At 47.1% G+C, this 22,650-nt stretch overlaps 1 protein-coding gene across 1 annotated transcript in view; it reads right to left on the bottom strand.

The window, feature by feature from the left end:
- COG2 (component of oligomeric golgi complex 2) overlaps positions 1 to 22,650 on the bottom strand; it is a 66,882-nt gene that overhangs the window by 10,266 nt on the left and 33,966 nt on the right. The window contains exons 12-17 of the mRNA XM_054982175.1: positions 18,305 to 18,456; positions 17,972 to 18,172; positions 17,084 to 17,156; positions 9,269 to 9,411; positions 5,575 to 5,714; positions 795 to 975 (exon numbers count right to left, since the gene is read on the bottom strand). Coding sequence (XP_054838150.1) covers positions 795 to 975; positions 5,575 to 5,714; positions 9,269 to 9,411; positions 17,084 to 17,156; positions 17,972 to 18,172; positions 18,305 to 18,456 — 890 coding nt within the window. The remainder of the gene's footprint in view (positions 1 to 794; positions 976 to 5,574; positions 5,715 to 9,268; positions 9,412 to 17,083; positions 17,157 to 17,971; positions 18,173 to 18,304; positions 18,457 to 22,650) is intronic.

Raw genomic sequence — 22,650 nt, forward strand, 5'->3', positions numbered from 1 at the left:
GGCCTTGCCAACTCTAGGAGGCCTGTCTAGCCCTCCTCCGTGTTCACCCCATGTCCTGCAGGCCACCCCATGGACTCATCTTGGGCCACTCTGACTGAGACTGCCCGCACCATATCTGCTGGGAAGCCCCGTGTTGGGCTCACCGGTAGGAAGGGATCGCCACACCGCTCCCATGGCTGTCAGGGGGCTGTGGTGGCCATTAGCTGAATGGGGCAGGGTTGCTATTGGGAGGCCTGACATGCTTCTTCGCAGATGGCCCATAGCACTCCTCTGCTGGCACTAGTGCTGTTTGTAGCACTTCACAGGGAGCATCCCAGCGGTGCCTCCACCACACCCACTGTGGATGGCCTGACCCTTAGGATTGGACTCTAAGTCTTTATGACTGATGAGTAATAAGAGTGCTTTTTCAGCCTATATAGACTCTAAAAAGCAGCAGCTTTGTAGTCATTAGCATTCAGTTTTGAATGTGACACTACCTCTGATCCAGAAAGTCGTTAAAGCATCTCTCCCCATTTTTTTTTGCAAAAGTTTGTGTACCTTATCCAGATGTCTCTAGTTTTATTTTTAAAAGCTTAGAGACTCCACCTAAAAGCAGTAACTGTTAACCGTTGAAGTACTATTATGTGTTTATTCACTTGCTCAAGAGAGGATAGGCAGGTAGCATAGAAGGGATTCTGGCTTGAAAGAACTGTAATTAACTACTGAAGTCCTTTAAAATGAGCACTCATTTTAGGCAAAATGTTCTCCAGTGTCTTTATCCAACAACAACAAAGGCTACCTTATGTAACTATTACCTGAACTCCAAAGTACTCTACATCCAGAGCCAACTGCAAACGGATTTTGTTATCATCACTCATGCCTCCATTTGGAGAGGTACTGTTTGTGATCACAGTTTTCCTAGCCTGCTTCAGCCTTTTCAAACTTTCTTCCATTTTCTTTACGGAATTCAGAACATCTGATATAGTCTCAAAGTACCTGAATCAAGAAATTGAGAGGAGATTCAGTTTTACGTGACGTATTTATGTTTAGCAGGGATGGGGAACCTCCCTAAAATTGTTCTAAATAACATATTTTTAACACAAATTGCAGTGTCAGCTGAGCACAATCTAGCCATTTCTTTCTTTATTAAAGTATTTCTGTTCTGCCCTTCCATCTCATATGGGATCCCCAACTGATCCCACTTACCTGTTTCCTATTGCCTGGGACAGGCCCTATATTTTACAGATACATCTTTCCTTTATCTACACTTTGCAGTAATAAGGTAGGCAAACTCTTGTGCAGCTGTATTTATTTTTTATTTATTTACATTAGTTATAGTCTGCCTTTTCCACTGAGACTCAAAAGCAGATTACACAGTGTAAGTCAATTCTATCAACAGGAAGGGACTTTAAATAAACAATACAATAGGGTGTGGATTGCAGAAATGTGATACAGAGCTGAAACAAACATAAGCAACTGAACATGACACGTTAATGTAGAAACTATCTAGCAGGAGCATACTTGCAGCAATAAATGGTACACAGTAGTATAGTTTACAGTGCCTATCCCTTTTTGTAGCTTATGCTACAATAAAGTTGGTTAGTCTTAAAGGTGCTGCTGGACTCTTTGCTATTTTGCTACTGCAGACTAACATGGCTAACTCCTCTAAATAATTCAGTTTTGCATAATTTATGGAAAGCCAGGAGAGTGGAAACTTTCCTGAATCCTTCAGGCAGGCTATTCCATAAGGTGGGGAGAACCACAGACAATGCACGTGTACAGCGGCTGTTGATTTTGCCCATTTTCAAAGTGGTACCTGTACATGGGCCTGTTCAGATGAGCAAAACTGCTATTGCATAGCATAGGGAGAGAGGCAGGCCTGTAGATATGAGGGACTATAGCCAAAACTTTGAACTGAGTGTGGTAACCAATGGTAGCCAATGGAATGACTGCATAATGGGAATAATATGTATGCTTCATCTAGTTTCTGATAATAATCAAGCTACAGCATTCTGCACCAACAGGAGTCTCTGAACTGACTTTATGGGGAGACCTACATAGAATGCATTGCAACAGTCTAATCTTCATGTTGCCACAGCTTGGATCCAGGTTGCCAGATCAGCTATGTCAAGGTGGGGGGGGGGTTCCTCTTCTGAGCTAGACTGAGTTGGAGGAAGGCTTTTTTTGCAGGAGAATTAACTTGCTTACAAGACAGATACTGGCCCTGTTGTAATGGAGACATATGCCTATGTTAACATGAAAGGGGGCTCTTATGAAATTCTGAATGGCTCTTGGAGGCATGTGTGGTCTGTCATCTGCCTATGAAGGTCCAAAAAACACTGGACCAGGAATGATTTGCTGTGGTGTTCCCAAGAGAATTGGAATGGAGCCCAGGGAGGAGGTCACTGAGCCAAGGTAATTTCAACCCTCTTCTCCCTTCTCTCTAGATGAGGTCTTCCAATATGTAGTGCTGTCCAGCATACCTATGGGACCGCCTCCCTCCCTATTCTCATCTGTAGCAGCTTTGTTCTTCAGAACAGGGTCTCCTGCAGGTGTCATCCTGCACATTAGTGAAATCAACAGCAGACCATACACGGGCTTTCTCTGTGGTGGCCCCCACCCTGTGGAACGGCATGCCTGTGGAGGTCAGGAAAGCTCCCACTCTCCTGGCTTTCTGCAAATGATGCCAAACCGAATTATTCAAAAAGGCTTTTTACTCAGATTGGAGGGGTGTATTGTAGGAAGGGGATCTTAGATGATCTGCTAATGAGGTAGGAACCAGAGACCTTACCATTATGTTGTATTGGATAACTACTAATTCTATGTCTTTGTGAACTTGTATCTACTTACCCTATGATATTGTTTATGGAAATGTTCCTGATATTGACTGTACTTACCTCACACTGTGTAATCCGCCTTGAGTCTCAGTGAGAAAGGCGGACTATAAATGACATAATAAATAAATAACTCTCCCTCCTCCTGCTTCCTCTAGGTCTGGCATCAGTGGCAGGCATTGGCAAATGCTCAGCCATGCCAACTGTTGATGCCAGGCCTGGGTTTGTACATAGATAGAGCTTAACTAGCAACTAGGTGACTAAAGAGAAAAGAAAATGTGGTTATGGTAATAATAGTAATTTTTTTTCCCTTGTGCTATACTCACAGACAATGGTCAAAAAGGCAAATAAGTGGGTTCTAGATCAAATCAAACCTGAACTCTCCCTAGAAATTAAAATGAAAAAAACAACCTGAGGCTATCATATTTTCGTCACATCATGAGAAAATAAGACTCGCTGGAAAATACAATAATGCTGGGAGAAGCTGAAAGCAGCAGGAAAAGAAGAAGACCCAAAATGAGATGGTTTGATTTAATAAAGGAAGCCACGTCATTTAGTTTGCGAGATCTGAGCAAGTCTGTTAATGATAGAACTTTTTGGAGGATTTCATTTATAGGGTTGCCATAAGTCAGAAGGGACTTGATAGCACATAGCACACATATAACATACTCACAGACAAACGCTTCTGTATAAGCACACTTAAGCAAAATTAATTAGGTATTTGCTACATTTATATGCTGCCTGTCATTTTAATCAAGGCAGCTTTCAATTCAAAATATTACCTATGATACCACTCAAAAGGAAAAGGGAGCAGAAAGAGGAAAGGACAACAAGCAAATTATGCATATACATTTTAAACATTTGTAAATGTTCAGTTAATTTTCTTATCTAAGGTACTTTTCACACTCAGATTTTAAAGCGTGTCCGTACCTGTTCCGCGTCCCATGTTTGCAGGGGTTTCACACTTGCAAGCTAGTCATGGGATGCGGTGCTGCTCTTTCCCCCCATTACCCCGATTTTTCTCCCTGCGGACATACCGCGATGTTAATTTTTAATTAGGGGCCCAGTCAGGGCTGACTCGATTAATGCCATTGTGAACATTTTGCCGTGCTCCCTCCCCTCTCCTTTTCCTTGGGAGCTGATTGATTTGTGTGGAATTAACCACACCCACCAAAGTCAGCTCTCTGAACTCCTTTTCTGCCATACTTTTGGGCCGCTCTGCAGCCTTCCCAAGCAAGCAGAGCGGGCTCACAGCAGCTCAGCTGGGGCACCTTTTTTTTTAACTTTGAGCATGTGTAGTAATGTTTCTACATTACTACATCTTCTGATCGACAAGGCACCCCATGCCTCCCCTTCAACCACCCACTCCACCCCATTCTTCCCAGGTGTAAGGCAGGACTTCCCTCCCCCAGGGTAAGGCACGGTGGGGGGGAGCAGACTCATACCCACTCCTGGCTCAGCTGAGATGCACCGGGCTGGAGCGTTCACTCTTCTGCTCTGCAACACAGCACAGAGCAGGAGAGCGGGCGCCTCAGCAAAGCCACAACTTGGTGCATCTTAGCTGAGTGCACAGCGAGCTGGGGCTTGGCTGGAGCACCTGCTCTCCTGCTCTGCAGCCAGGCTGCGGAGTAGGAGCTGGCGTCCCAAACAAGCCGTGGCTTGGCACATCTCGGCTGAGTGTGCAGTGAGTTGGGGCTCAGCTGGGGCACCCGCTCTCCTGCTCTGCAGCCAGGCTGCGAAGCAGGAGAGAGGGTGCCCCAGCCAAACTGTGGCTCAGCACTTCTCAGCTGAGCTGGGGGTGGGTGTGAGTCTGCTCTCTCTCATTGTACCTGACCACAAGTCCTGCCTTACCCTTGGGAAGAGTGGGGTGGGGTGAGTGGTTGAAGGGCCTTGCCAGTCATAAGATGTAGTAACATAGCAACATTATTACACATGCCGGAACTTTTTTTAAAAAGGTGCCGTGCAAATTGAAGTCCTGCCTTACCCTTGGGAAGAGTGAGGTGGGAGTGGGTGGTTGAAGGGTGGGCATGGGGGGGGGGGGCTTGTTCAGAAGCTGTAGTAACCTAGAAATGTTACTATGCATGCTCAAAGTTTTTTTAAAAAACCAGTGATGTGCACTGCAATGCCCCAGAAAGACCGAAACTGAACAGAGGCTTCAAGGCAGGTCTGAAAGGAATCACAAGAGGCCAAATCGAAACTGCTGGGAACAGTGTGAAAGGAGCGGTGCCAAGCCAAAGCCACTGCAATCGCCCTTACTGCTCAAAAGTGGCGCTTTAAACTGTAAGTGTGAAAGGGGCCTAATTGTCTAACAATAATAAATTAACATGCTAGCACTATACAGCAAATTGCTTCACTGCATTTTTTACAGGGTGGCAGCAGATGTGCAGCACATGAAGTCTGTATGTTTCACCTAAGGTCTCAATCTTCCATGGGCTTTCCGGCTAATATTTCCAGGGGGATACACACAAGGATACCTGATCCAGACTTGCCAGCAAAGGGCTCCTTTTCTACTTTAAAACAACTATAATAAAAGTAAACTTATGTTAAACACAGGAAAACATTACATGTGTGAAAGAGCTATAATGAGTTATTACGTATACCAGTTACCACACTGTTTGTACTCTTTAACAATGGAGCCCAAGAGATGAGAGAAAGCATAATGGCTTTTACTGAACACAGGAACTTGTCCTCAGCTAGAAACGGAAAGAATTGCATGTAATGATGAAGTGGTCCTGTAGAGTTATATTAGAGTTCCACTTACTTCTGAGAGCTATTACTGAGGGCGCCTTCAAACCATTGCTCAATTACAACTGGTTTCAAAGTATCTTTGTGTTTATTCTTCAGCTGGTAGAAAGGTTTAAGGGCACTGTCAACATAGGGCAACGCCTTAGTTGGAACCTCCTGGTTAATGACACATGAAGCAAGAGGAAAACAAGAGAGAGTAAACAGCTTATTTTAGCATCTAGAGCAGGATAGCCCTCACCAACAGAGAAATGCAAAATATATGCTCATAAGTACGCTGCAGTACATGAAGATTCAGAAGTGTTCTAGTTTATTTGCTCATGAACAACTGAGATTTGGAATTATTCAGCACTAGTCAAAAAATAAACAGATGGAAAACTTAGGGTAAGATTTAAATCCTAGGTAAATGTACTGAGTGTGCTCAACCCACTCAGCCTCCAAAGTAAACTAAAATTAAATTCTCTTCTTCCTTTCCCTAGCCAAATCAGCATTGGATTATCACATGTATAAACAGAAAACAGGATTTTTCCTCTATTTTCATATCTATCTATCTATCTATCTATCTATCTGTCTGTCTGTCTGTCTATATATACATATATATATACACACACACACAGAGGCCAAATAGAGGGTACTGTGGGGCCTCCTAGATGGGGTCAAACAGAATGTTTAAAAAAGACTGTCAACCAGATAAGTATCTCAGAAGACTACTTATTTGGTTTTTATTTGGTAAATCTATTATAATAGAACATATTTTAGGTTCCTTATTGAGGTCACATATTTGACCCTTAAAAATCTGTTTACAACTTTAAAAAGAATAATATATAGTATATATTAAAACAAAAAACATCACTACAATTAAGGAGTCCCACAAATACAACCAATAGTAAAAAGCAACAACAACCACATTGTTAGTAGTCAGACCCCCTACCATGCTACGAGTGCAGTTTGTAAACGTAGTATCATAAATCCCTTCCTCTTATACCATAAGCACATGGCACTTCCTAGCCCAAGGTGTTGCCAGCCCAGCTACAGCATGGAAAACTACCAGAAGCTGAGTCAAGTGGCTGACTAGCTGATGCCCCCCTCTACCCCAGAGAGTGACATATACCTAAGAACAATGAGGTCTCCGAAGAACAACTGGCTAATCCTGTCACCGCCCTGCTTCTCTTCCTTGACATACCCTAATCAGAGCTATTCAGCGAACCTGATAGTTCTTCCCATCCAGCAATTGCTGAGTCATCAAGCCCCAGTCACACCTTTTGTCTACCTCAGGTAGAGCCATTAAGCCTCTCCTAACTTACTGTCCAAACCTCTAGACAAGCTATTAAGCCACTGGAAACAAGATACCAGTTTTGCTCCAGAGTATGTTTTGCTCTATAGCTGGGCTCTCCAGCCATGTGCTCAGTGTGTGTGTTCTGGGACCCATTCACACACCCTCAGATTATGTCTGAGCCCTCTCTTCCCCTTGTGAAGTGCTGGTCATTTTGCTGCTCCTCCATGGACCTCCTTCTTTAAGACTGGTAACTTTAGCCCTCTCTGAGACTGCCTTCTCCCCCTTTCTTCACTGTTTTCTTAGTTAGCTATGTTTGCACATTATGTGTGGTTTCCCCTCTACATTTGTCTTTCATTTCTCTGTTAATAAAAGAAACCTTTCCTGTAGAACATCCACCTGTTTATCTGACTGTTCTCTAAGGGAACAGTCCTGGTATACATTGATGGAGATCCCAGTTATCCCCTCTCACTGTGTATCCTTGAATGCTAATTCCCCCAACTCACAAGCAGACGCCCCCCCCCCTCCAATTAGGGTAACAAGGGGGCAAAGATGTCATGGCTGGTTAAAAGCTTGCTGAAACAATTCAGCAATATTCCGTTTCAGGAACAGACAGAAAGCAGATCTGAGTAGATCACTGCTTGGTGGACAAAATTCATTTTAGGAGAGCTGCTGGCTTTCTTGGTTAGAGGTGCTACAAAAGAGCTTAACGTTGAAGGTATGGGGACGCTCAGCTTTAAACAAACACAAAGTGAGAGGGTCCCTAATTTTTAAAGTAAAAACAATGTGTAGGTAAGGGAGCTAATTTCCTCATCCATCCACAGTTCACCTTCCCACAGTATATTTTCCTAGATACGTTTCAAGCTCTGGTATCAGAATTTTTTTATTTTTTATTTTTTTTATTTTCTAAACAGAATTTTATTTATTTATTTAACAAAATTTATATCCCATCTTCCTGCCCTCACAAGGGCCAACAAAGTAACAAATTAGAACATCCATAATAAAATCACATATTAAACCAGCAGAAATATTAGAACAGTTTAAACCAGAGCTAAAATACATACAAGGACATAAAAACAACAATCAAAATATTGGGCAGATGGGAATGCTAAAACAAAAAAATCTTCATCAGCTGCAGGAAGATGGCAACAGAACAGGACAGAGGAACTGAGTTTGGCTGGAACAAAACTACCTTGAAAGAAAGGCTAAGGAACAGTACAGGTTCAGCTGTCATCACTTGGCACAACTGATTTTGCTCAAACTCCATTTTACATGACTGCAGAATACTGGAGTTAAGCAAATAGGTCTCCTGCCATCATATACAGCTTGAGCCACAATTTGCAGCACTAGGGTTCAAACCTACATTAAGCCTCTTGCTTTGCTTTCTAGCAAGTCTGAATTTCAAAGGCAATGAGAGATGAAACAGGGCATGCAAACTGTAAATGGAGCTAAGAGGCATTGCAGTGACTTAGCTTTGCTGCAGATGTGACAAAGTCATTATCAGGATAGATCTAAAGAACTAATGTTTCACCATTTCATGGAGTTACTCTGCAATGTCTCAAGCAAGAGAAATGATAGATAAATGTAAAATCATTTTAACCAAAAGCAATGATTAGCCCAAAATAAATGAACTGTCAGGAGGCTGCAAGGGCATGTTCCATCAGCAGTACGTCTTGCTTTCAATAATTTAACAAAATAGCTGAACTGAGTCGCTGAAAACAGTCTTGTTCTTAGACAGCATAATAAAACTAAGAGCAATATTTTTCCCATCTATCAGTCAGTAGTTTCCTCTTTCAGCCCTTGGATACAGAAGTCTTAACACTTTGAAATGAAAATTCTTGACACTTGAGAGACAATCTTCATTTATATGAGAAACAGACACCGTACAGGCAGAAGCAGTCTGATAGTTCCCTCTTTTGCTCTGTTAATGTGACTTATGTTAGAAGGGAAAGCAGAGGCAAAAAGAACCAGCTTTGGGGACAGAAGGGATTACCAGTTTCTATGTGCATCCTGATCATTAAAAAGAGGAAGGAGATATAGTTTAAGGTGAACCAACATTTGTGAATGTATGCAGGCTTGCAAGTATCACCATTTTCCTTAAGCAGAGTGGGAAGTTATGAAGCTTCAGAACTTGCTAATTCTTGCTTTCATAGGCTGGTCTACGACCATGAAAGAGAGTAAGTGGTTTGTTTGTATACACAGGATAGGGGCTAGTACTAGTGGGGGAGGATTAATGAGGATGTGTGAATCTGGTTGGTTGGAAAAGTAAAAATACAAGAGAAAAATGTCTATCAGTAGTGGGTGGCTTTTCTGAATCTTTAGACAGTGAACTGATACATAGAGAACTCAAACACATTGTGCGGACCCATAAGTGAAGAGGCTGCACTGCTCTCATAAGAGGCTGCATTGCTCTCATTTTTCACATGCATAACATACTGACCTTATTAGTTCTTCTATACATTCTTGGGACTTCTAGGGCACTTTTCAGGCAATTGAAGCAAGAATTGCTTAAATCTTGTATAATCTTACTGTTCAGGACTGGCCAGCAACCCAGTAATGACTCCTTTGAGTCTTCCAGTGCTCCTGTTGAGAAAGAGAAACCTCAAGGTCAAAACTAAGATGCCCAGATCAGGCCTGGATGTTCATTTATTTATTTTAGAAATGTGTTGTTATGGTGCAACTTTTTAAATAAAGGTCTTTTAAAAGGGAGGTGGCTGCAGATGATGAATGCAGGAAGACAACTGCATACAAACTGCAGTGACTAATGGACGACGAACAATCTGGATCAGAGGGGGAGGAGAGAGGGGGTGGAAAGGGCATGCCAAAACGCTGCAACTTAACCAATCAGGACGCATGGGGAAGAAGAGGGGGGAGAAAGGCCGATCCTTGGCTTCCACCAATATAAACATTCTGCACTGCTAAAACCCTGCAACAATTCTGCTGTAAAGAAAACTTCAGGGTACGCAGGGAGAAAAGCTGTGGGGGGGGCAGTAAATGAAGAAAAACAGGGTTAACATACCTGTAACTTATGTTCATCGAGTTCTTCTGTGCTGACACACATGGGGACTGCGCAGGCGCAGGCCAGCCGCCGGAGAATTTTCTAGAGCTTCCATGGCTCCGAAGGGGCCGTTTGTCGCGCGCCTCAGCGACCGTTTTCCCGCCCAAACGGTCACGTGATCCTCCAGCGACCAACGGCCCCTTCCCTCAGTTCTCCCTTGCCGCCGCTTGACCAACACACTTCAGCCATAACACCTTAAAAACACCAATTTCCGTTACAGCCACCACATTATTGTGCATTGGAGTTCACAGCGGGGTAGGAGGGAGGGTTGTGTGTCAGCACAGAAGAACTCGATGAACATAAGTTACAGGTATGTTAACCCTGTTTTCATCTTCGTTCTTCTGTGCCTCCACACATGGGAGTGTACCAAGCTTCACACAATAAGGAAGGCGGGGGTGAAGTCCAACACAATTTTATTGAACAAACAAGCAAAAACAAATAGATATGCATATATACATCTATGTAAAAAACTGTGTAAGGACACATAAATACTCAATATTTACATATATACACCCCAAGGTACATATATACACTCTTTCACTCAAGGGTACCCAGCAGGTACGCCAAGAAAGTCATCCCAAAACTCCTTCAGGAAAAAAGGGAGTGTAGGACAGCCCTAGCCACAGATACATCCTGCTCCGCATTGACATCAATGGCGTAATGCCTGACAAAGGTGTCTGCAGAGGACCATGTGGCTGCTTTACAAATGTTAACCAGGGGCACCCCCCTGAGGAGTGCCGAAGAGGATGCTTGGGACCGCGTGGAGTGGGCCCTGACACGAAGCGGGCAAGCCACCCCTGCCAGGGAATAGGCTTTGCTAATGGCCGTCACAATCCACCTAGACAGGGTCTGTGAGGAAGCCCTGTTACCCTTTTCCTTGGCCCCAAAACATACAAACAGGTGAGGACTGGAGCGGAATTCCTTCGTCCTATCCAGGTAATAGGCTAGGGCCCTCTTCAAGTCTAGGGAATGAAGGGCCTTTTCCCCCTTAGAGGAAGGTTGAGGAAAGAACGCAGGTAGTGAGATATCCTGCGAGAGGTGGAAGGCGGACACCACCTTGGGCAGGAACCCGAGGCAGGGACGCAGGACCACCTTGTTGGGATGAAACACAAGAAAGGGAGGGTCAGACCGCAGTGCAGACAGCTCACTGACCCTTCTGGCCGATGTAACGGCCACCAAGAATGCTACCTTGTAGGATAGCATATCCAAGGGGCATGTAGCCATAGGTTCAAATGGAGGCAACATGAGACGTGAGAGCACCAAGGACAGTGACCACTGAGGCACTGGCGTCGACACAGGTGGGTAAAGATTGTACATGCCCTTAAGGAACTGGCGGGATTGTGGGTGAGAGAACACCGTAGCACCCTCAACTCGGGTGTGAGCAGCTGATATCGCTGCCAGGTGGACCTTGAGGGAGGACACCTTCAAGCCCAGGCCACGCAAGTGGCACAAATACTCGAACACAACCCCCAAGGGACTGCTGTCAGGCACCACTCCTCTGGCAAGTGCCCAGAGCTCAAACCTGCGCCACTTGGCCGCATAAGCGCGCCTAGTGGATGGCCGACGAGCATTCAGGAGGACCCTCTGTACCTCGTCAGTAAAGCCTATCGGGGAGGAACGATCCGCCAAGCCGTTAGGTGCAGCTTCCTGGGATCGTGGTGGACCAGGCTCCCGTTTAGGAGAAGGTCTTGCCGAGGGGGCAGACTCACATATGTCCGTTGGGACATCCGCAGGAGCTTCGGGAACCAAACCTGCCGTGGCCAGAAGGGGGCCACCAGGATGCAGTCCGTCCCGTCCTCCTCTATCTTGCACAGGACCCTGGGAATCAAGGGGAATGGAGGAAACATGTAGTGCAAGCCCTGCGTCCACGTAAACTGGAAGGCATCCCCAATAGAGAGGGGGTCGCTCCCTGCCCTGGAACAGAACGTGTGGGCCTTGGTGGTCGCCGCAGTGGCGAACACGTCTATCACTGGATGACCCCACATCTGGAAGATCGGCCCAACGCACTCTACGTTCAGTTCCCACTCGTGGTCCAGCAAAGGGACCCTGCTGAGGGCATCTGCCCGGGCATTGTCTGACCCAGCCACGTGTATAGCACGGAGCGATACGCCGTTCCTGATAGCCCACTGCCAAGTGAGCGTGGCTTCCCGGCACAGGGCCATGGACACTGTGCCCCCCTGCTGATTCACGTAGTACATGGCAGTCGTGTTGTCCGTCTGCACCAACACCTGGCGATCTCTCAGCAGCGCTGTAAGAGACACAAGTGCGAAACGAATGGCCCTTAGTTCAAGCACATTGATATGGAGGGTCTTTTCCCTCTCAGACCAGACATCCTGCACAGACACATCACCACAGTAAGCCCCCCATCCCAACAGAGAGGCATCAGTGGTAACCGTGACGTCATGGTGCTGATACCCAAAGGGGGCCCCTCTAAACAAGTTGTCATCAGACAGCCACCAGTCCAAGGAGGAGAGGATGACCCTTGGGACAGAGAATTTGAGGGACGGAGGGTGTAGCAGAGCATCGTACTTCCGCACAAACCAGTTCTGGAGCGGGCGCATACGCAGCCTAGCAAAAGGCACCACAGAGGTAGCCGCTGCCATATGCCCTAGTAAGCACTGGATAGTGCGCACAGACTGGAATCGGTTCCTTTTAAACATGGACACCAGACCCCTTAGGGACCGAGCCCTCTCCATGGGGAGCAGAGCTTTACCCTCCACAGAGTCTAAGAGTGCGCCAATGTAGGACACCTTGCAGCTGGGCACCAGTTTGGATTTCTCCAAGTTCACCAGGAGCCCCAGGCGTTGGCAAGTGCTAAGTACCAAGCCAATGTCCTGCACCAGCCTAGACTCCGATTCAGCCACGATGAGCCAGTCATCGAGGTACGGAAAGATGGTACAGCCTTCTTCCCGTAGGAAGGAAACCACAGGGGCCACACATTTAGTGAACACTCGTGGGGCAGTGGACAGGCCAAAGGGGAGCACCTTATACCGGAAAACCCTTTGCCGGTAAACAAAGCTCAGGTATTTCCTGTGCTCCTTCCGTATGCCCACGTGAAAGTATGCGTCCTTTAAGTCAAGAACCGCAAACCAATCTCCCTGCTTCAGCAAGGCGATCACAGCCGTCAACGTAACCATTTTGAATTTGGTCACCTTGAGGAAGGCATTAAGGCCCCTCAGATCCAAAATGGGACGTAAGCCCCCATCCTTCTTGGGGACCAAGAAGAACCTAGAGAAGAATCCCTTTACAGAGTCCTCATAGGGCAATTCTTCCACAGCACCCTTGGCCAAGAGCGACACGATCTCCGCATCCAGCTCGGCCATAGTGTTATTGACAGCGGTCAGGGGCGAACTGCATCTAGGCAGCTCAACGAACTCCAGCCCGTATCCCAGTTCAACAATAGTTAAGACCCATGAGTCAGATGTTATTGACTCCCACTCAGAGAGGAGTGGACTCAGTCTGTCCGAAAAGTTCGGGGATACGGCTGGCGTGACCCGTCAGTACTGCCTCCCGGCGCCCTGCTGATCTCTCTGCTGGGCCGGTTGTTGTGCCGGACGAGGCTTGAAGGGCCGACGCCTCCTTTGCTGTTGTGCGGGAGGGTAAGGCCGCTGCTGGTAGGCAGGATACTGTTGGTAGCCCGGCCGCTGCTGTTGGTATCTGCCCTGGTAATGGTAAGGGCCGGACCAGGGAGCGTACCGTGGCCTGGAGGAGGGCTTGTCCGCAGGAGCCAGACCCAAGGACCGCGCCGTCTGCCTGTCCTCTTTTTTCTTTTTCAGGGTCTCGTCGGTGGACTTGGAGAACAGCGAGTCCCCTTCAAAGGGCATGCTCTCCACCCTGGAACGCACCTCTTGGGACAGGGCCGTAGACCGCAACCAGGAGTGGCGCCTGAGGACCACCGCCGAAGCCATTCCCCGAGCAGCAGTGTCAGCAGCGTGGCTCCCAGCATTCATCTGCTGCTTAGACAGCCTGACAGCCTCTGTCTGCAACAGGGAGACGACAGCCTTCTGCTCAGGTGGGAGGTCTCGAGTGTAGGATGCCAACTTCTCCCAGAGGTACAGCTGGTACCCAGCCATGATGGTCTGGTAGTTGGCGATCCTCAGACCCAGCGAAGCGACGATGTACTGGCGCCTGCCCATGGCATCCAGCTTCTTGCCCTCTTTATCGGCAGGCACCGAGGAGTGACCCGATCGTCGGGGGTTGAATTCCTCCGTGACCAAGGAAGAAGGTGGAGGGTGCTTCACCAACGCCGGCCAGGTGCCCTGCTTGATCTTGTAAAGCTGCTCAATCCTCTTAGATGTTGGAGGCTGATCACAGGGCACCTTCCACACCTTCTCCACGATCTCCTCAATACCCTCGAGCATGGGGAAGCCAACGGACGCCGGATTATCCCCGTAGATCCGCTTGAGGAGCTTGTCCTTAGTCTGGGGAACTGCCGAAGAGATGTCCATCTCGAGGGCCTGGGCCATCCTAGCCATCTGGTCGGCGTAGATGCGGAGGTCCTCGAACGGGGAGCCCGTAGATGGCACCAAATCCTCAGCCGGCAATGGTTCAGACCAGGATTCCGACTGGTAGTCGGCCAGGCTCTCAACTTCTCCCTCCTCGGATCCGAGCTGGGAGTCCTCACCCTGGACTGGAGGGGGGAACCACGTCCGCCTCGACGTCGACGGCCCCGGTTCCGACTCGGAGAACCCAGCAGGTGCCCCTTCCCACTGGCAACGGTATGGCGAGGGGAGGTAGGAGGCTTGACGATGCCGGGATGCAGTGGATCGGGCAGATCGAATGCTGTCCCCGGAACGGCGCCGCTCACGACCGACTGCAGGTGGAGACGGACGGACAGGAGATGGACGGCTCCGACGAGGAGACGGGCTCGGTTCCAGCCTCGGCGACCGAAGGGCAGGTGATGGTTGGCTCCGACGGCGCGGGCTCGGCTCCGGCCCCGACGAGAACTCCGCGGGCACCGTCTCGAAGGCCATCGGATCCGACACCGGCACGGAGACGTCCTCTGGTTCGGGGGAACCCAGATGAGGGGAAGGCGTATGAGGAAGCACGATGACCTCCTCCTGAGGAGCGGGATGCGGCGACCGATGATGTTTAGTCTTCTTCTTCTTCTTTGCCGGTTCCGAAGAAGACCTCGGAACCGACGCGCTCCTCGCCTTCGAAGGGGACCTCGGCTTCGACCTCTTAGACTTTATCGGAATCGATCCGGTCGTCGGTTCCGATCGGGGACTCGGTACCAGGATCCTCGGTTCCGATGTCGGTCTCGGATCCGACCTGGTGGATGACGCGCTACGGGGCGGCCGCACCGGTCCCTGCGCTGGAGAGGCCGCTCTCGACGCCGAGGCACTCGGGGGACGCGGTTTCGACCCCGACCTCGCGGAGGCCACTGAGCCAGCTCTTGATTGCCGTTCGGCAGAGGGGCTAGGGCCGGCCTTGGACGGACGTAACGGGGTTCCCTCCGACATGACCTTCTGCCACAGCGAGGAATTTAGTCGGGCCTTGCGATCCTGCCGGGCCTTGCTGGTGAAACCCTGGCAGATCCTACAGGCCGAGACATTGTGGGTCTCCCCCAAGCAAAAAAGGCACAGATCATGGCCATCGGATTTGGCCATTTTAGTGTGGCATTGCAGGCAATGCTTGAAGAGAGCCGTAGAGGCCATCTTCAGGGGCACGCGAAAGAAGGGTCAAAAACAGTCCGAGTCAAATTACCGAGTCCACGTCAAAGTCCAAAGCGAGATCCAAAGAATAGTCGAGGTCACGAAGTCCGAAGTCAAAAGCCAAGCAATCAGTTAGAGAAAGCACGAAGCACAAAAGCACAGAGCAACGAAGCTCACGTTCTCTCCAAGCGGCGGCAAGAAGAGAACTGAGGGAAGGGGCCGTTGGTCGCTGGAGGATCACGTGACCGTTTGGGTGGGAAAACGGTCGCTGAGGCGCGCGACAAACGGCCCCTTCGGAGCCATGGAAGCTCTAGAAAATTCTCCGGCGGCTGGCCTGCGCCTGCGCAGTCCCCATGTGTGGAGGCACAGAAGAACGAAGATGAACATTGCTTCTGTGCCAGATGCAGCCTTTCTCCATGCAGAACTCAGTTTACAAGTCAAACCAGTTTGAACTCTAATCCTGGATATTTTGACCATGTGAAATCGGCCTGAATTTTTCCACAAACCATTTCAAACCACAGTTTGCAACTACTGTCAAAACGAGATTGGCTTATGGTACAGAACTCACCATGGTTAGCAAAGATACCAGTACAGTTATTAATGTTACAACTTGGTTGAAAGGGACAGCGGAAACTCACAAGAAGAAGGTGGGAAAAGGAGTATGAGCATGCAAGTCTGCAAGCACTCCCAATCTCTTAATCATATCATATTATATTATTATTATTATTATTATTATTATTATTATTATTATTATTATTATTATTATTATTATTATTATTAACATTTCTAACTTGCCCTTCCTGCAAGTGGGTTCAGGGAGAGGTACAGCAGTTATAAAAATATAATACAAATATTAAAACAATTCATAAAACAACAGTTCATCATAAAATCAACAGCAGATAATAACTGTCCCAAGATGGGGTCAATTCCAGATTCCTGCCCATCAACATACAGGAGGAGGGAAGCGGACAGATAACGTACTGCAACCCATACGTGGGTCAGCAAACGAATGGGCACTACATAGCCCTGTGCTCTACCCATATGTTGGGCAGCCGGCCGGTGGACACTGTATAACCCCACACTTAGTGGGAGGCTGGTGGGAGGCTGAGTGAGGATCTCATGCTGGCCTCAACCATAGGCCTGGTGGAACATCTCCGTCTTACAGGCCCGCCAAAACGATAGAAGATCCTGATGGGCCCGGGTGTCCTCAGACAGAGTTCCACCAGGTTGGGGCCAGGACTGAAAAGGCCCTGGCCCTGGTTGAGGCCAACCGAGCCTCCCTGGGGCCAGGGATCATCAGCTGATCGGAGCATTCTCCAGGGTACATACGGGGCTGTCTAAAGGGAGTAAGGGTACACGTATGACATTCAGCAGAATCATGAGAAACACTATAAGCATGATTCAAATCCACTCGTGCAACTGACATTGCCTCCACTCAACAATTTTATCCCTATTACAGATTTGTACAATGTTGCCCAACAAAACAAGCTCAACAGAAGGCACAGATAAAAAGGACATAAGATGACAATTCAACTGCTTTTACCTGAGATGCAGGCTATGTTTTTAAAGCCAACTGTTTCAAGTTTTGGTTTGATAATCTGCAGCAATTCAGGAAGCTGAATTAAAAAAAATACATTTGATTACATTTTCTCAAGCTCTACATGACTCCTATGCTTTACAGAAAACTCCTGTTTTGAATTGCAGAATATAATTTACTGCCCCCCCAATAAGGAAAAATATGGAGACTCAACCAGGCACATTATAACTAAGAATGAAGGACTCTGTACTTGGTCCCCCTATACTATCACAACCTTCAAGGCAAAACGTCTAGAACTAATGAAATTTTCATTCAGATGGCACATTTATTCCTTGAAACATTTAATTATTCTTGAACAGAAGTTACAATAAAAAAACTCTAGAGCATAACAGCCACCAATCATGTTTAAGTCCTGAAATGCAATGTTAATGTAAATCCTGTGATAGTCCAAAAGGCTAGACAGTGTATGTCTTCACTGCCAAATGAACAGCTCACATGACCCACCACAAAAACACACAGCATCCATATACTCTTAAGCAAGAATTGCAGAACCTAATGTTAGGGCTGACAGTAATCCTCTTCATGACATATCCCTTTCACTGCCACTTTGCATCTGATCTGAGAAAGGAATTCTTATCAGCCAACCCTAAATGTATTCTCCTACTAATAGCATAGGAGCAAGAATTCTGCTGCTTTCAGCATTAGCAACAGAGATTCAAACAGTATTCATGTATTAACAGCCTTTATGTTGGATGCACAAAGTATCCATTCTAACATTCAGGCTGTCCCCAAGACTGGAAATTGTAGCTGTTACTAGTTTTTTTGGTTTTTTAAAAATTCTAAATCACAGGTACAGTGGCAGGATTTGGGGCACAATTAACAAAATGTACTAACCCATTCCTGAAGTTGATCCAGATCTGCAGCAATAAACACTAGTTGAACAGTGGATATGGAAGATAAAGGCTGTGCTTCTGGAGAAGAATCAGGTCCCTGGTCCTCAACAGGGCTTGGGTTCAGAGGGGATTCTTTGCTAATGTTTGCCAAGGATTTTTTATTGTCCTTTGTCATTTCGTTGGAGACAGGCCTGAGCAAAAGCTAAGCAGAAAGAAATCCCAGAATAACATAACATTTGGGCTTGTTAAAGCAGGTTTAGATAGTTTCACAAAAACTGGGCAGAGGTCTTGAGAGAGATGTAAAACTAAAAAAGTAACCAGGGGCTCCCCTTACCTCGTTGATAAAAAAAGAGTAGCGTGCTATGATCTGCAGGGAAAGCTTCCACAGGCGGTGAGTTAGCAATGGTAGGAACATTTTATCTGACCAACACTTCTGCAGACTTGCCCATGCCATGTGGGTAGCCAAGAGGCAATATGGACTTTCAGCTGAAAGGAAGCAAGAGTGATGGCTAAAGCATGAACTCTGATTGTACTTAAATACACATTCCGATCCTTTATTAGTTATTTCAAAATTAGCCTGATGCTAGGAATGATGCATTGCCAACATTTTTTCTTTGATTGATTGATTGATTGATTGATCATCCACCTTTCTCAGTGAGATCCAAGGTGGATTACAACAGTGCGAGTGAAAATACAATATAATCAACAGCTAGAATATTCACTGAGCAAAGTACAATAATGAACAACACTTAGGACATTCAAAGAAACAGATACAACAGAGAATGGTAGCAAAAAAAATTAAACAAGCATAAAGCTGAGCACAGAGATGAAATCTATCTAAAACAAAGGGTGACTAATTAATGTGGCATATTTAGCAGCACGGGAACTTGCTAGTACGTGCATACCTACATCAGCAGACAATATCCAATAGTGTAGTGTTTTGCCTCCGTCCCTACAAAGGCATCTCTCTGAGCGATTTCTTACAACACAGTCCTGTAATCTGGGTGGAAAGACTTCCTGAATAATTCAGTTTTGCATAGTTTGTGGAAAGCCAGGAGAGTGAGGACTTTCCTTCCTCAGGCAGGCCATTCCACAAGGCAGGGGCTACTACAGAGAAAGTACATGTGTGAACAGCAGTTGATTTTGCTCAACTGCAGGGTGATATCTGCCGAAGGCCCTGACCAGATGAGTGAAGCTGCCATGGTGGAACATGGGGCGGGGGGGGGGGGGAGGTGGTCACACAGGTATGAGGGGCCAAAGCCATGAAGGGCTTTGAATCATCAGAGTTGGAAGGGGCCATACAGACCTTCTAGTTCAACCCCCTGCCCAATGCAGGATGAACCTAAAGCATCCCTGACAAATATTCATCCAGCCTCTTCTTGAAAACTGCCAATGAAGGGGAGCTCACCACCTCCCTAGGCAGCTGATTCCACCTTTGAACTGCTCTGACCGTGAAAAGGTTTTTCCTAATAACAAGCTGGTACCTTTTTGCATGTAATTTAAGCCCATTGCTTCAGGTCCTATCCTCTGCTGCCAACTGGAACAGCTGCTTGCCCTCCTCCAAATGACAGCCTTTCAAATATTTAATAATAACATTAATAACATTATAATAACATTCGATTTATATACCGCCCTTCAGGACAACTTAATGCCCACTCAGAGCGGTTTACAAAGTGTTATTAAAGTGTTATTTAAAGTGTTATTTAAAGAGAGCAATCATGTCCCCCCTCAATCTCCTTTTCTCCAAACTAAACATTCCCAAGGCCCTCAGCCTTTCCTTGTAGGGCTTAGTCTCCAGACCCCTGATCATCCTCGTTGCTCTCTTCTGCACCCTCTCAATTTTGTCCACATCCTTTTTGTAATGAGGCCTCCAGAACTGCACACAGTACTCCAGGTGTGGCCTGACCAAGGCAGTATAGAGAGGGACTATGACCTCCTGCGATTTCAATGCAATGGCCCTTTTGATACAACCCAAGACTGAGTTTGCCTTTTTTGCCACCACATCACACTGACTGCTCATATTTAGTTTACAGTCCACTCTTACTCCAAGAAGTGTATCCCCCATCCTGTATTTGTGCTTCACATTTTTGTGGCCCAGATGTAATACTGTGCACTTATCTATGTTGAACTGCATCCTGTTCACAACCGCCCACTTCTCCAGAGTATTCAGGTCTTGTTGAATTTTAACTCGATCTTTTTGGGTGTTTGCCACTCCTCCCAATTTGGTATCATCAGCAAATTTAATGAGTAGCCCGTTTACCCCTTCATCCAGATCATTGATAAAAATATTAAAAAGTACCAGGCCCAAAACTGAGCCCCGTGGCACCCGTCTGAACACCTCCCTCCAATCTGATAAAAACACCATTGACCACCACTCTTTGGGTGCGGTCTTCTAACCAGTTCCCTATCCACCAAACTGTCCTATAGTCCAGTTCGCAGTTTTCCAGTTTACCCATTAGAATGTCATGGGGAAACTTGTCAAAAGCTTTACTGAAATCCAGGTAAATCACATCGACAGAGTTCCCACGATCCAGTATGCTCGTCACTCGATCAAAGAAGGAAATCGGGTTGGTCTGACAAGATCTGTTGGGGACAAAACCATGTTGACTTCCCTGGATCACTAAGTGGTCCTTCAGATGCTTACAGATCGATCCCTTTAAAATCTGCTCTAATATCTTCCCAGCAACAGAAGTCAGACTGACTGGCCTGTAGTTTCCCGGGTCATCCTTCTTCCCTTTCTTAAAGTTTGGGATAACATTTGCTCTTCTCTGATCTTGTGGCACATCCCCAGTCCTCAAGGCCTTGAAGATGATGGACAGAGGCTCTGCAAGTTCTCTAGAAAGTTCTTTGAGCACTCTTGGGTGTACACCATCCGGCCCAGGGGACTTGCACTCATCCAGTGCAGCCAGGTGCCTCTCCACAACCTCTCTGTCAATGTCAGCTAGCTCTCCAGGTGTCTCTAGATGGATGGGCTCAAGTTCTTCAGGGAGAAAACAGAGGCAAAAAACTCATTAAGCCTGTCTGCTTTTTTTCTGTCCTCCATCAGAGTTTCTCCTTCCACTCTCAACAGTGGTCCAATTGCCTCTTTTACCTTGAGTTGCTTCTCACATATCTGTAGAAGCTTTTCTTATTGTAGCGAGCCCCCATGGCCAGACCCAGCTCATACTAAGCTTTAGCTTCTCTGATGGCTGATCTACAGTACTAAGTAACCCTCATATATTCCTCTTTAGAGGTCTGTCTCTCCATTTCCTGAACATTTCCTTTTTCTCCTTTAGCTTATTCTGGAGCTTTTTGTCCATCCACATCAGTTTCTTGGAGCCCTTACCACGTTTCCGTCTTGCTGGAATAGTGAGGGCTTGAGCTTGCAAAAGCTCATGTTTGAGAAGAGCCCACCCTTCACTCGCTCCTTTCCCTTCCAGTACACTCCCCCCACAAAATGATTCTCATCAAGCCTCTGAGTTCATTGAAGTTGGCCATACGAAAATATAACCTCTGAGTCTGGCTACGAACTTCCTTGCCCCCCCACAGCAACTGGAATTCAAGGAGGACATGGTCACTTCCCCCTAAGGTCCTCACCACCTTCATCTCATCTACCAATTCTTCCCTGTTGGTTAATATTAAGTCTAGTATGGACGAGCCCCTTGTAGCTTCCTCCACCATTTGAACAAGGAAGTTATAAGAGCATCTTATAGGACATTTATGAAGGCCTATGAGATGACAGTGAAGGCTACAACAAAGAAAGAGTTCTATGCAGCCTCCATTGCATCAGCTAGCTCACGCCCAGCAAAACTGTTCAATGTAGTTCGGTCTTTGGTCTCCTTATCAGGAGGGGACCATCAAAATTCAAATTCAGATACTAGCTATGAGGCTTTTGGGAGCTTTTTTGCTGATAAAATCTTGTCTCTCTGCCGTGATCTCCCAGCCACAGTTGATACAGTGTGCGAACTGGAGGCCTCTTGGCCGCCTTCTGGGATGATATTAGACCATTTCAGTCCACTCTCTGGGGATGAGATTGACAGGATCCTGCGAGCAGTTAGGCCTACTACATGCTCCTTGGACCCGTGCCCTTCGTGGCTGGTGAAGGCCAGCGTAGATGGGCTACGGGATGCCCTGGAGGCCGTTGTCAACATGTCTCTGAGCTCCAGGATCTTCCCGGAAGCGTTGAAGGAAGCTGTGGTTAGGCCTCTCCTGAAAAAACCATCTTTGGACCCTACTAACCCGGTCAGTTACCGCCCAGTTTTGAACCTCCCGTTCCTGGGTAAGGTGATTGAGCGGGTGGTGGTAGAGCAGCTGCAGGTCTTCCTGAATGATTCCTCATCCCTAGATCCTTTCCAGTCGGGCTTCCATTCGGGAAATGGGACGGAGACATTGCTGGTCACCCTGATGGACGATCTCCGTAGACAGCTGGATCAAGGCAGGTCGGTGCTGCTGATATTGTTAGATCTATCAGCAGCATTCAACACGGTCAATCATGACCTGTTGGTTCACCGCCTTGCTGATGTGGGGATTCGAGGGACAGCTCTGCAGTGGTTTGTCTCTTTTTTCCACGGTTGGGGACAGAGGGTGGCACTAGGGGAGAAGTTGTCATCCCGCCAACCGTTGGTGTGCGGTGTCCCTCAAGGGGCAATACTCTCCCCCCTGCTATTTAACATATATATGTGCCCCCTCGCCCAGCTGGTA

The sequence above is a fragment of the Eublepharis macularius genome, chromosome 1 (genome assembly GCF_028583425.1).
Source record: "Eublepharis macularius isolate TG4126 chromosome 1, MPM_Emac_v1.0, whole genome shotgun sequence".
NCBI classification, from domain to species: domain Eukaryota; kingdom Metazoa; phylum Chordata; class Lepidosauria; order Squamata; family Eublepharidae; genus Eublepharis; species Eublepharis macularius.